This window comes from Balaenoptera ricei, chromosome 6 (genome assembly GCF_028023285.1).
Source record: "Balaenoptera ricei isolate mBalRic1 chromosome 6, mBalRic1.hap2, whole genome shotgun sequence".
In the NCBI taxonomy this organism is placed as follows: Eukaryota; Metazoa; Chordata; class Mammalia; order Artiodactyla; family Balaenopteridae; genus Balaenoptera; species Balaenoptera ricei.
The window spans coordinates 73,268,882-73,284,236 of record NC_082644.1 but is presented as its reverse complement, the minus strand read 5'-3'; the positions used below and the strand labels follow the sequence as shown (position 1 = coordinate 73,284,236).

At 38.2% G+C, this 15,355-nt stretch overlaps 1 protein-coding gene across 3 annotated transcripts in view; it reads left to right on the top strand.

Annotated features, from left to right (window-relative positions):
• The first annotated feature begins 3,872 nt into the window (after positions 1 to 3,872).
• PTAR1 (protein prenyltransferase alpha subunit repeat containing 1) overlaps positions 3,873 to 15,355 on the top strand; it is a 42,176-nt gene continuing 30,693 nt past the window's right edge. Inside the window, exons 1-2 of one of the 3 annotated variants that reach the window (XM_059924870.1) lie at positions 3,873 to 4,050; positions 13,953 to 14,122. In XM_059924870.1, the coding sequence (XP_059780853.1) occupies positions 3,965 to 4,050; positions 13,953 to 14,122 (256 nt within the window). In that variant the 5' untranslated portion in view covers positions 3,873 to 3,964. Of the gene's footprint in view, positions 4,051 to 13,952; positions 14,123 to 15,355 lie in introns of those variants that run through there. The other 2 variants (XM_059924871.1, XM_059924872.1) reach the window with 2 other exon arrangements.

Here is a 15,355-nt window from a genome sequence, read left to right as displayed (position 1 = left end):
TGTGATCCAGGTTTGGCTGAATCCCCAGATACTGAACCACAGAAAAGGAGGAACTGGAACCAGGGATATGGAGGGCTGACTGTAAATTATACGCAGATTTTTGATTGTGTGGAGGGTCAGCTCCCCAAACTCTCACGTTGTTCAAAAGTCAACTGTACTAGGTCTGTCATTAAAACCACCTTGGTGTCTTTCTTCCCACCAGCGCTCTCAACACATACATTAGGTTTTTCATTGTAGAAAGTTTGGAACAACCAGAGTAATATAAAGAATGTATATTTATAGGTCTTAATTATCTCTAGTAGTTCTATCATATGGAGATAACCATTGTTAACATTTTACTTTATATCATCCCAGTCTAATACTTACATTATATTTATATTATGTACAATTTGTTTTGTATATGATGAAATAAAATTCATTTTTTATGGCAAGATGAGAAAAATTTAAACATAAAATTTTTCTTTGCCTGGTTGGGCTTCCTCCCTCCCCTTTAGCATGTGTTGTGAATTTGTGTTAGCCAGACCTCCTTAGGAGATAATGTTGCTTCTTAATCTCACAAAGAGCCACAACTCCTTAAGAAAATAACCTTCCTTCTTAATCTTGTAAGGGGCCAGGATAACCCATGACCCACTACTCGCTTTGTATGTGTAGATCTGGATTGTGTAAACTGTCAATGATACATTATTTGACGTATCACAACTTGTCTCAAAAACTTATATAACTATGCATTGAACTCTAATAAGTGGAACGGTTCTCAGAGCTTTCTGAAAGACTATCTCCTGGGTTATAATCCTCAGGTTGGTTTGAATAAAATTTTCCATTTCTTCCTTAGATCAACTATTGAATAATTTTTTGTCAACATATATATATGTTAATGCAAGTTTGTGTGCCTGACGCACAGTGAGGCTAAACAAACTGAAACGTCGGAGTGTGGGGCAGAGAAAGGTTTACTGCAAGGCCATGCAAGGAGATGAGGTGGCTCAGGCCCTAAAAAGGCCCTGAGCTCCCCAAAAGTTTTCTGCAAAGCACTTTTAAAAGCCAAGTGAGGGAGGAGGGTTGCAGGGTATGTGATCAGCTTATGCACAGTTCTCTGATTGGCTGATGGTGAGGTAGCAGGGTGGTGTCACAAGGGTTAACGTTATCAGTCCTTAAGCTCCAGGAGGCCTGGGGCTATGTGCTCAAGGTCATCAAGTAGTTCTTCCATTTGGTGAGGGGGGGTGGGGGATGTTCACATCTGCAAAACAACTCAGGAAATTTGCATCAAATACTATTATCTAGGTACTTCATAGAGGAGCTAAAGCAGAGGATATGGGGGAAGGCCTGTCCTGGGAAGGCCCCATGGGGTCCTCCTCGGTTACATATATAATTGTCTTATATGCTGTTTTGGTACTTGTTTTTGTCATTATATATCTACATTTCCCCCCATCATCAAATAGTCTTCTAAAATATGAAAGGAATGATTTGGGGGAGGGTATGGGAGGACTGTCAAATACATTCACAGGACTGTCAAATAGTCTTCTAAAATATGAAAGGCATGATTTTGGGGAGATTAATTTTTAAGCCAGTCATGGTTGCTTAAAATCAATCTCTAAGAAAATTATTATGCATAAGAGATAGTTGGCTAATTAACAAATAAATATATCCATGTTTTTATTAACATATACTTTTAAAAACTTCTTATATTACAAAAATTATATTTTGTTCTTCGTGTTACTTAGAAAATTCTCCTATAAATATACTTCCTCCTAAGAGTTTGCTACATATTCTCCTAGTTACAATGAACTTTTAAATGACTAAACAGTATTTCATCATATAGATTTACTGTAATTTAATCAATCCCCAAAGTTGGGCATTTAAGCTATTTAAAATATTTCATTATTAGTAAGTGTATTTTGTAGATCCCTGAACATAAATCTTTGAATCCTTCAACAAAATCATGCTAAATTCATCATATCCTATTCTTATAAACATATCATTATTAAAGTCACATGAATTTCAATTCTCCTTTGAACCTCAGCTTCCTTATTGGCAAAATAAGGGAACTGGGTCAGAGTCCTAGTATGCTCTAACTATAAAAAATTCAAGTTCTAAACATAGCAGATCTTTAATAATTGAGTGAAACAATTTGTGAACTCTTAGAAGAAATATGACACATACAATTCACACCTTTCAAGGTAGTGTGTGTGTGTGTGTGTGTGTGTGTGTGTGTGCTGGAAGGAGACACACCTAATCATATAGGATGTTATCTTCCTGGAATACCAATTTCACTTCAAGATTTGGGAATAAAGTTTGCTGTTGCTGTTGTTTTTCCTGTTAAATATATTAGAGTGAAATACAAAAATCACACTAATTTTTAAGATAAAAATAAATTCTTTGAAAAAAATGTCATATTTCTGAGTGTGTCCTTTAAGCTCTGCCCCAGAAGTCAGGATTTATTTCCCACTTTTACCAGGAAAGGATGCAAGGCTCTGATTAATTGAATAGGAAGAAGACTTATCAGTGAACCCAAACCATTTCAGAATTGGTACTACATTTTAAGAGTAATTAGGACATTTGAAGTTGTCTTTGGCCCTGGAATCTAAATACAAATTCACTCCACTGCCTCATTTGAGAACTTGTCAATATGTTAAGGTTTGTTTGACTTTACTAAATCAAACCTGTCCATCTTGCTTTTCTGTAATTTTATGAAACTTCTAGCTCATTTCTTTTAAAACCAGAAGGCCGAAGTCCATACAGCAGGTGTAGCCTTTCTAAACGTACCCATAGGGAGTATCGACCACTTAATATAATTTATATTTCTCATTCACTGCTTTATAATTTTGCATCCAGTGGATGGTTTTTACTTTCACAATCATCAACCCTACTTCAAATGCTCTACGTATGTTTGTTTACATTAAACAGTGAGTTTGCTTTAAAAAAAAAAAAAGTTTCTAAAAGATAAGACTTCAAGGGTTAAGTAAAAAGAACCAAAAGCAGCCGGATTTTTTCTAACACAGAGGTTGAAAGAAAATCTGATACGTGAAAATCTGAATTACAGCATTTCAAAATCCAAATGGACTAGAAAGCCAGTTTTTCTTATAAAAATTATTTATAGCAAGGCAAATAGCTATTAAGGGCAAACCTTGACAGGGACTTGGTTTTTTAACTCCAAAACTAACAGCAACGTTCATAGGACACCAAATGAGGTGCAAAGCAAAGTACACTCGATGTAGAAAATCTAAAAAATACCTCTGTACTTTTACTCCCTATACGGAGAGAGCAAATAACTTTTCCTTTCCTTTCCTTTTTCCTCCTTTAATCCATTTATTAAACTTTTTAAATTAACTCTTTGAAAGCGTCTGCTTAGTGGCCGAAATTGGCACGCAGGTACAGAAGGAGGTCACCAATACGGTCCGGCTGGGCCTCATTCAGCCAAGAGCATCTCTGGACGGCCTCATCCCTCCAACTAAGAAAAAACAGGGAACACGCTCTCAGAACGCCAAGGGACTAACTGCTTAAGAGGATCTTCACTCTCGGTTAAACTTTCCTCCAGGAGCATTCTGGGACTGGCTCCTTTCCTGAACAGCTGAGGACAGGTGGTCTGGGCGGGGTATTCAGGCCAGACCCTGACTCTGGGAGTGACCTTAGGACCCCTCCCTCCTCGGCCCCCAGCGGACTAGAAATTAAAATAAAATGTGTAATACAGCGACCTGAGGTAACTTTGCAAATGAGTCTGCAGCATCTTCTCGGGCGCTTAGAGACTCGCTTACGAGAGGAAGTCAGGGACCAAGCTGCCAGCCTCAGCCTCATCAGGGACCACACACCGGCCGACCGCGGGCTGACCCGGAAGTGCTCGGCGGCGGCCTCCACGGCGGGGGCAGGGGCGCGGCCAAACCGGCGCACACGCGCGCGCTCCCCGGGAACTCCCGCGGGTGGCTCGGCGCTCTCCCGGAGGCGCTCCCGAGCCGCCGCGGACGCCGCCAACATGGCCGAGACGAGCGAGGAGGTGGCGGTGCTGGTGCAGCGGGTGGTGAAGGACATCACCAACGCCTTCAGGAGGAACCCGCACATGTGAGTCGCGCGCCGGCGGTGCCCCCGCCTCCGCCGCCTCCGGGGGTCGTCGGGGGCAGGAGGGGGCGGGGCCAAGCCTCGAGCCGACCTCGGACTGCAGGTCTTGACCCGCGCGCTGCTCACAAGAGTCGACGGAGCCGGGTCGGGGCCCGACAGTTGTCGGCCGCCGCGGGGCCAGCATTCCGCTACCGGAAGAAGCTCTCGGGCGAGTCCTTAGAAGTGACCTCGGAAAATCAAAACGTTGCGACTTTGTTTGGTTCACCTCCCTCCCACCCCTTTCCCAGGAGTTCACGAAACTCGAAAGACTTCACCCGTGTGTCCACGTACCACATCCGTTTAAGGTACACGGTGTGGGTCTGTATGTGCTTTGTTAACACAACTCTTTTGAGGTTCATCCCGTACCTTGGTAAGAAGGGGTTACTGATCATCTTATTCTCCATGGGCCAAAACCCCCTCGGTTTACTAGCCGAAGGTAGCTTGAGGCTGCTTTTGACTTTCGCCTCACCTGTCCCAAAATTATAGAGGAACTTCGATGAAACATTTTGTTTCGAAGGTGAACAGGGCATTCTCAAGAGAGTAGCTTCTGTAGGCACAGGTTGGGTCTGGTGGGAAGCAGATGAAACCTCGACACTTTTTAGCATTAGCTGATTCATAGTTACAGGGAGCATATTAACTCTTTTTTTATTCAAACGCTGCTGCCCTCTTTAAGTAGGACACCACAGAACTGACACATGTATCTTTTCCTCCTTCCTTTCCATTTTACTTGGAGTACTCCGGGAAGATCCCGTAAGAGACTGTATTCTCTCTGATACTTCTGCTTTTATGTAACGAAAAAGAAGCTATTAAAGAGAGATATATCTACACATTGTACAAAAGAGTAAGGAAGAAGCAAGAGAGTAGCTATTTTCCTATCCTTCCTCCCTTCCTCCCTCCTCCCCTCAAGAGAAAGAAACATGGAATCCAGTTTTACATTGTTTTCACTTTATCTAATTGCTTATGGAGTTTTTTTTTTTTTTTAATATTTTACTCTTTAAACTGGAACGCATGAATTATTCTTTTTAAGCAGTAACTCCTTAAGCTTTTCCGCTGAAAAGAGGTGCCAAACCTTCATCTAAATGAAGTGTTCTTTTCCTTCAAGGTGATGCCCTCAGATGTCTTGCTCCCTCGTGGCACACAGTTGGAGACCTGCATTAAAAACAAGACACTGCTGGCCTCAAAACACACCTGCCACCTCTGACAGCGTACACTTCCTTTCCCCTTGTGACTGCTGCCTTTTTCAGAATGAGAGTGTTTGGAATGATTTCCTGGCAGTAACCATAGTGGGTACTGGGCCTTCTAAAGAATGCTTTGATGCCTTGTTGTATATCAGTCTTTCAGTCCCCTTTTGAGAATGAGAGCTTTAGTGCAAATAAGAGACATTCTCAAAAAAAAAAAAAAAAGTTGGACAAATGAAATGACTATTTTCTCATCATTTGGGGTTATTTTTCTTAAAGAAATTGAGGAGTTAGAAAGAAGCTTAATAAGTAAAGTAATCATCTTACTTTGTCTTCTTTGAAGTAGACTAGAAAAGCATCAGTATTTCATATTTGAAAAAACTTGAGTTTGAGTGTTCATTGGCCTGGCAGGTTGACACAGTGCAGTTTGGAACACGTCCCAATTCTTCTGGATCATATTTATTGAAACTCATAAAGGACTTTAATGCCCCCCCAGTCGCATTTTTTATGATGAGATCTCATCAGTGTGCTCTCTGCCAGTGCATAACTTATAATTATTAATAAACACTTGGGTCATTCAGTATTTTTTAAAGTTTGAAATAATTTGGACATTTGAAATAATATGAAATAATGATATAGATCTGAAATTTTTAAATAGCTTAACTCATTGTTTAATATTAATCTTCAGCTATATTTTAGTACATATTCCCTACAGTAGCAATATCTCCAGTAATATTACAATGCGTCTTTAAAAATGTCTTATAATTTGGACTTTTCAAAATTGCTCATACTTCCTCCCCTCATCTAACCCTTTTACTTCCAAAATGTATACGCTCTATTTCCAGTTAAAAGAAAAAGGCATCATTTACCTTAAAAGTTAGTACCTAGTTACACTTTTCAGTATTATAAAAGAAAGTTTTTCATTCTTTACTTTTTGTTTTCCTCTTTTCTACAAATACAAGATAGATCATAATTTTATTAGCCAACATCTACTACAGTAAATATATTGACTTTGTCTCTGGAAATTTCTAGCCAGTAGGAGTTGAAGATATAATGGGTGAAATGTGGATTTTGTTACTGGTGGGTATGGATAGGTTACCCTTTCTCAGCCTGTTTCTTCTTTCTTTTTTTAAAAATTTTATTTATTTTATTTATTTATTTTTGACTGCGTTGGGTCTTCGTTGCTGCGCACGGGCTTTCTCTAGTTGTGGTGAGCGGGGGCTATTCTTCGTTGCGGTGCGCGGGCTTCTCATTGCAGTGGCTTCTCTTGTTGCGGAGCATGGGCTCTAGAGGCTGATGAAAACATAGGAAAATCACCTCACACAGTGTCTTGCACTTAGATGCCACTAGGTAGATAGACTTAACCTGAATCCCTATGTTCCTTAGGAAATATATTGGCCAACTGAATGATGAATGTGAAGCACTTTATAAACTGAAAAATACCATGAAAATGTTGTTTGTGTGGTTGACTCCTAGAGAATACTTTGGAAAAATAACTGAAGGCTTGACCCAGCGACAGGTATTAGCTTAATGTACAGACCCTGTGCTAGTGTGGAGGACAGCTGTTTACAGTGTAATTAGGGTCATGTCAAAGTTCTCTTATCCAGAAAGTTATTATTTTTTATTACTCTGTAATATTTATTGAATTCTCACTGTTTATGTAGCTACCATCTTCACAGTATGGAATAGGAAGAAGTATAAAATACAGTTCTTGTACTCAAGGCCCTCAGAAATATCTGTGATGTTGGAAATGTTCTTTATCTGTACTGTCCAAATGGTAACCACTAGCCATATATAGCTATTGAGTGCTTGAAATGTGGCTAGTGTGAAAGAAGAACTAAATTTGAAGTTTTATTTAATTTTAATTGATTTATACATAATGGACACATATGCCTGGTGACCACTGTATTGCACAGTGCAGGTCTAGATGGAGACCTAAGACTTGTATGTGTGAACAGTGCATTTACCCTGCAAAGCAGTGCATAATAAGGGCTGGACTAGCAGTATGGTAAGCAAGTCGTACGTGAGTCTATTAGAAGTTAAGAGGGAAGCTGGGTATGTCTGGGCTAGTGCTCTTAGGGGAGGCGGGGTTTTGAGTGGCACTTGGAAGACAAGGTAGGATTTACAGTCTTGGAGACCTCTACAAGAAGCAGTGAATGGACTAAAAGTAACAAAATGTGATTGAAAAGATAAAGTAGGGACAGATTATGGAAGTCCTTGACTATCTGACTTAATTTCATTCATTCCATCGGTACATTCAGCAAAAGAATGTTTCTATTTGATAGATACAATGCTGGTCTCTAGGTATATGGGGCTAGGATTGGGGTATACATTGATGAACAAACCGCACTTGGTCCCTGCCCAGTGGAACTTTAAACAAATCAACACACAAGTTATGAAAAGAGCCCCAAAGGATAAGAAGGATAGTTTGAAAGAATAATAACAGAGAGGACTAATTTAGGATGGAAGGTCAAGATAGTTTTCCTGAGGAAATAGCAATTTGAGACATGAGGCTTGGATAAGAGTTGGCTCAGGGAAAATATACTTCCTAGGCAGTGGGTAGGCCCCAGTGAGAATTTTTGAGTAAGGCAGTAGTAATGAAAGGCAGTTTCACATCGTCTGCAAGTTGAAGTGAAGAATAGGAAAGCGTAGAATCTTAATTGACTTCTTACACTTGATTTTTATCTATTTATTTGAACAATAGTATAGTTGTAAAAGTTGGGTTTGCAGTCTCACAGTCCTGGATTTGAACCTTGGCTTGTTATTTACTAGCTGAGTAGTCTCAGATGAGACTCTTTCCTCATCTATAAAATGGAATTAAAATTCCTACTTTATAAGATTAATGTGTGGAATAAATGAAATAGTGTATGTAAAACCTAAAACAGAGCATTGCATATAATAAACACTCAGTAAACAATAGTAATTTGTGTATCTGTTTTCTAAATAGGGTCAGTAATATAATTTCAGTGATAGTAATCTTTAGAATTGAGAAAGCTTATGAGGTCTCTGAAATATCTTAATCACCAGTAAAATTTTAGTAAACAATATGCAAGGGTCAGTTCTTTTAGATACTTTTCTAACTTTTTGGTCATTCTGGAAAGAATTCCAGTTTGAAGGAAAAAAAAATAACTATTAGATTAAAAAGGTTTGTACCATTTGCTGAATCTTGGGCTGTTTTCTCTTCAGTCACTCCACATTACAGGGTTCAGTTTTAATATTTGGGGACCATCCTTACCTCCCCGACAGGAAGCTGATCAATATTACTTTTGTAAATAAGTGGACCTACTCCAGTTAGACTGATGTTTCTGAAAAGTACAGACAAGAGAAGCTGTCTAAACATGAGGAACAAGGTCAGTATCAGTGCTGTATGAACCTTGAACTTCATCTGGAAGTTAGTGGATCCCCATTGTGAAGTGAAGCGCTAAGGGAGATATACCATGCTGTGGATGATCTTTTTAAGCAAATATGTAGGTTCATTCCATGTTGCTATTCCTTCGGAGCAGCCTTCGAAGGTAACCTAAAAAGTGAGCACTGTGGTTTCTCGTTGAGAAGACTGGAACTTGATCGCTGTCCCAAATTTTCATGTTTGTAAAAATCCCATGACCTTGTTAATGCAGATATTTACTTGAGTATCCTGGTTAAGCACCAGGAATCTAAATTGCCAGAAACCTAAAAAGAACAAAGAATGGAATGTGGTGGTAGTGAAAGAGTCAGAAATTTCTCTTATGAGACTATTTCATAAGGAAATAACTGGAGATGTATTTGATGTTTACAGCACATTCATTGCAACCATGAACGATACAAAAATTATATAAGAAAATGTTTAATGTGAATTGTTAAATTAAAAAAAAAAAAAGAATTATAGGGGCTTCCCTGGCAGTCCAGTGATTAAGATTCCGTGCTTCTACCACAGGGGAAACGGGTTCCATCCCTGGTCGGGAAACTAAGATCCCGCATGCCATGGGGCACGGCCAAATAAATAAATAAATAAATAAAATTTAAAAAAAGATTATAGAAGAGTATGTCCAATATAATCCCACTTTTGTAAACTACTTAGAAAAAAAGGATGCATACCCAACATTAGTGGTGGTAGAGGCATGACAAATGACTTTTAGGTTTTTTTCCCTGAATTTTCCAACTTTGAGTATGAAATTAGAATTTAAATAGCCAGAAATCTTGCTAGAACTCTAAAAGGAGTTAATCTAAAGCCTGCTTGCTTTCACTGATGTCTTTATTTTCACTGTAGTGTCAAAGGTTTGGGGCTAAATAGTAGGAGATCCAGATTTTGAATTAAGCCACTAGCACTATGACCTTGAGTAATCACCTTAACCTCAGTGGATCTCAGTTCCCTCATTTGACAAAATGAGAGACTGGAGGAATGAAATCCCTTCCAATTTCAAAATGATTCTGGAATTCTGTTCTAAATTGTCTGAAAAAAAGTGGGCTATGACCTAAGGGACTAGGCATAGGAGAAATCTGAAGTCAAACACACTGTTATTTGGAATCTTACTGACCTACCTTTATGAAGTACATGTTATATTTTTAGGAAGCAGCAAAGCACTGTATCTTAGGGTCAAATAACTTGACAAAGGCTTAACTTTCTTTGCTTTAGCTTCCCATTATCTGTTAACCAAGGAACTTTTCTGGTTGACCTCAGGCTCTTAACTGAATTAATGGTAATATACTTCATCTCTGCCTGGTACTTTGTAGCTTACCACAGTCTTTACATTGTATTATTTGCTTTTCGTAACTGGCAGGGAAGGCATTGTTATTCCTGTATTTCAGATGAGGATACTGATGGCAAGTGCCTAGTCAAATTCACATTGATCAGTGGTAGAATGGAGACTAACTAGAACCCTGGACCTTAGAAGATTGAGTGCTTTTGTCTCTACATCCTCCTACCTCTCTTTTAATGTTTCTATTTTTTCATAGTGCTTTATATTCCCTGATACGACGATTTTCATTCTCTTTACATGAGAATAGCTTTTGGGTTTCTCAGTCATAAAATTTGAAAGCTGGATGAGACCTAGCAGCCCATTTCCCTTATTTAGAAATGTAATGCAATTCCTCTATTTTACAAATGAAGAAATTGAGGTCTACAGAGGCCAAGTGGCAGGAGATAGAGAGATCGATACATATATATAGAGAGATATCTATATCATATTGACAAAGCTAGGATTTGGACCCACAGCATTAGAAGGAAATCAGAGGTAATGTTCTTCTGGAGAGTCAAGAAGTGATATTCTTTGAAAACTATTTGAATATTATCACTGAAGTGCACTGATAATCAGCGTTGCAGTAGCAGTTATTGAGCACCTGCTATATCCAAGGCATTCTTGTTTTTTAAAATTATTTCTTGGAAGGATAATAGCCAACTAAAGCAATGTGTTTTTATTTGTGCAGATGGTTCTGTACTTTCATTTAGGTACCAGATTATTAGTTGGGCATTTTATGTGTGGTGTAAATAGTGAGCAAGGCAGGTTTTTACATTGTGAATTTAAGTAAAAAGTCCTCCCCCCAAAATGGACTATACTCAGAAGCTAGGATTCTTTTATTCTTGTTACTCTGACATTCATATTGTTGACTTTTGCAGTTCTTTGTAGTGTTGTAGGTGGTTGTTAGATCTCAGAAAACAGACTTTCTTGAAATAATTACACTGAGTTTATTATTTTTTAACTATAATTCTAGTTTTCTTAAAATATTCTGTTTTACATAGTAATACCTGAACACCAGAAAATACCAGCAATTCAGACATGTATTTAGTCAGTTATAGATCTAGATGTGGCTAGTTGTCCTAATAGTGTGTTAGATTAGATTAGATTTCATATCACCAAATACAAAAATATATTTTGAAATACTTGACATTGGCCTCAGATGCTCTCTCAGCATTGCCCCATTCTTCCTAAGAACTTCATTTATATTACTAGAGTGGCAAAGTGTTAACATTTTATTATAGATATTGACACAACTCCCCAGCAAAACCATCAGCTTTGTGTAGTCTGGGACCACCTTGTTTTATTCATTTTTGCATTTTCAGAACCTAACACAGTATCCCATTCATTGTAGTACTCAGGAAATGTTTAGATAGTACTGGCATGGTGTATCAAAACACCCCTGAGTCAACTGAGTCAGTTGTCGGGACAAAAAGCCTTAGGTCCCAAAGTCTACTTGGGAGTTAAATCAGCTCAAAAGAATGGTTAGTGACTTGCAACCCCTAGAATACCCTCTTGTATTGATATATCCCTGTGTCACTAATAAAGTGATCAGTAGCAAGTAGGTTACTTCTGAGCTATCCAGTTTAGAGTTTCCAGGACGGACTTTATTTTAGTTCCACAGCCTCCCACCAGTTTGTGATGGTGACCTAACAGATAAAGAGTGCTTTTCTTATAACCTGTAATTGAACAGTTTTCCTCTTTGCATTTGTCAGTCAACATACTGTCTTGGCAGGGGAATCCAAGGGCATAATAGATGCTGTCACACACAAGCTCTGCAAACCAGTTCTTTATTCTGTTTTTTAAAAACACATTTAAAAAAAATCTGCTTAGACGCTCTAAAAATATTTATGTCAACTGCTCTTGTTAAAAGGTTTCTTGTAAGTTATTCATTAATTAATGGAAGAACATACTATTTGAGAAAGGATGTTTCACATAGACAAGAACTGTAAGTTCTTTATAGTTGAAAGGAATGAGTGCAGGTTTTACAAAAATATTTTTGTGTTTGCTGGTTCATTTACTGTGTAAGTCAACTGCCCTATATATTGTTTATTAAATCTCTGCCTGTAATGTAAATTTTCTTTTTTTTTTTATTGGAGTATAGTTGCTTTACAATGTTGTGTTAGTTTCTGCTGTACAATGAAGTGAATCAGCTATATGTATAGGTATATCCCCATATCTCCTCCCTCTTGGACCTCCCTCCCACCCCACCCCCCATCCCACCTGTCTAGGTCATCAGAGAGCACCGAGCTGAGCTCCCTGTGCTATACAGCAGGTTCCCACTAGCTATCTATTGTACACATGGTAGCGTATATATGTCAATCCTAATCTCCCAATTCATCCCACCCTTCCCTTCCCCCACTGTGTCCACATGTCCATTCGCTACGTCTGCATTTCTATTTCTGCCCTGCAAATAGGTTCATCTGTACCCTTTTTCTAGATTCCACATATATGCGTTAATATACGATATTTGTTTTTCTCTTTCTGACTTACTTCACTCTGTATGACAGACTCTAGGTCCATCCACATCTCTACAAATGACCCAATTTTATTCTTTTTTATGGCTGAGTAATATTCCTTATATATATGTACCACATCATCTTTACCCATTCATCTGTCGATGGACATTTAGGTTGCTTCCACGTCCTGGCTGTTGTAAATAGTGCTGCATTGAACATTGTGGTACATGTATCTTTTTGAATTGCAGTTTTTTCAGGATATATGCCTAGTAGTGGGATTGCTGGGTCATGTGGTAGTTCTATTTTTTGCCTGTAATGTAGATTTTCAACTTAAGTTGAGGTGGATTAAGGGATATAGAAGCCACCACAGATGAAAATGGTCAAATCCTGAAATGTATTTTGTGTTTTAACAATATTTACATATTAGCATGTTTTTTATTTTAGAAATGTATAAAGAATTATAAAAAAGAAAAGAAAAAATGGCCCACAGTCTCACTGATAATATAATTTTATTAATAATCTGGTCTACATATATTTATTAACAGGCAAGCATAAATACATTTTTGACATTTTAAAAATCATAAATAATATGTACAAGTAACTAGAAAATTTAAACTGTATAAAAATAAATCCTCTTCCCAAAAGGTTCCTGGTATCCTTTCAAGAAATTTTTTAATGCATCTATATATCTTTTTAAAAGATTACACAGGGACTTCCCTGGTGGTCCAGTGGTTAAGAATCTGCCTTCCAATGCAGGGGACGCAGGTTCGATCCCTGGTGGGGGAACTAAGATCCCACATGCTACGGGGCAACTAAACAACTAAACCCATGCGCTCTAGAGCCCACACACCACAACTAGAGAGAAGCCCACAACTAAGAGCCCACGCACCGCAATGAAGACCCAGAACAGCCAAAAGAAAAGGAAAAAGACTAGGACTTTGCCCTTAAAAAAAAAAAAGATTATACAAAGGGCTTTGTGCTGTACACTGTGTTTGGCATTTTGCTTTTTTTGTTTTATGTATCTTAGCACCCTTTCCATACCAGCATATGCAGATTTACCTCATTTTTTTTTCAGCTCTATCACATGGATGAACCACATTTATTTTACCAGTCTTATATTGTTTGATACATATTCAGAGTATTTCCAGATTGTTGCACTGTTGCCATGAATATCCAATGAATTAATATATTTTGGCACAGGATAATTTCTGAACAGTAGAATCACTGGGTCAAAGGGCATATGTACTTAAAAAATTGACAGACATTTTCAAATTTCTATTCAAAGATTAGACCAGTTTTCATTCCTGTAACAGCGAGTACAACGTACTAATTTTTCCATACTCTTGTCAGTATTAGCAGACTTTTAAAAGATTATTATTTCTACCAATCCAGTGGTGAGCTAAATATTTTTAAGAAAGGGAAATATGTACAGTTTTTTAATATTCTCTAGGTTATGAAAATTTTTGAAAAGGCTAGTATTCTTATCTTTAATTCTTTTTTATGTTTTACATATTAAGAGATGAAATTGGCCTGATCCCATGTCCTGAAGCTAGGTATAATCGGAGTCCCATAGTCCTGGTTGAAAACAAACTTGGCGTGGAGAGCTGGTGTGTCAAGTTCCTTTTACCGTATGTCCACAACAAACTCCTTTTGTACAGAACAAGAAAGCAATGGCTGAACAAAGATGGTAAGTATGGAGTCTACCCTCTTTCTTTGATTTTTAGAAGCAGCATGAAATATAGTGGGAAGAACCCTCTCTGATGTTGCCATTCCTGGATTCTAGTTCTGGCTTTTTCATTCACTGCCTGGGCAGGCGTTTAACCTCTCTGTCAAGTGAGGAGCTTGGACTCATCACTCGTTTTCTAATTTTGCATCCATGATGATTCTGTGGAAGGTGCCTCAAGCAGGGTGCCAGACCCTCTACTGCAAACAGATATTCTGATTTTTTTTTTTTTAATGTATTGGGGTCATTTGTAAGATATTTGAAGAAAGCATCTTATGGCTAAAAACAGTTTGAAAATCTGTGAAGTGGACTCTAGTCCCTACAAGCTCTGATTCTCTGGTTTCTAATCCTTTAGTACGTTATGAGCAGTAGAACTCATTTAGTAGCAGTCCAAATGAGGTAACCAAGGTGTGATGGTGGTAGTTATGCTGTGAACCAGGTCAGTGGTTTATGATGGTTGTACTTTGACTCCCAAGTAAGCTCTGGCCCACTGTGTTCTTCTGTTCCTATGCTGAAATGAGCAAAAGAAAACCATCCCATTTCTTCATTTTTTCTGCTTCTCTGAGGTAGTTCTTTGCTGCAGCAGACAATCCCTATTCATTCCACCTGGTGTCTTTTCCTTGTTTTCCCCCTGTATGTGATGTTAAGCCTCCATGTACACAAATTCAGTTTACTTTTTAGGTAAACGTAAGATCTGAGTTCTCACTTTTTTGGAGAGTGCTCATCCAAGACCATATTCTTGACTGTTTCTGTAAAGCTCCTTCCCCTTCCCACATACAGCAGTACCTTCAAAAGTGCTCAGTATATCTGGTAGCTAATTTTGAATAAGAACTTTGTTTCTTAGAGAATTTTAATTATAAGTTCAGTAGCCATTACCGAGGGCCTACTCCTACCTTAAGCTGTTCTAAGTACTGTGGGGGATAAAAAGATGAATAATACCTGTTTCCTTTACTCAGGAAGCTCACAGTTGAGTGAGAAACAATCTCTTCGTGGAGAATAGTGTTGCCAAAGGTGACATACCGATTTCCTTGTGTTCCTCTTGGCATTGTCCTTTAATATACTGTCATAATAGGTTAATAACACTTTTCCCTGTTTAGACCAGTAGAAAAGGTAATCTGATTTGAAGATTTAATGTGAAATAGTTTCTATTTTCTGTTTCACTCAATTAGTCCACTGATATATATATATTTCTTAATT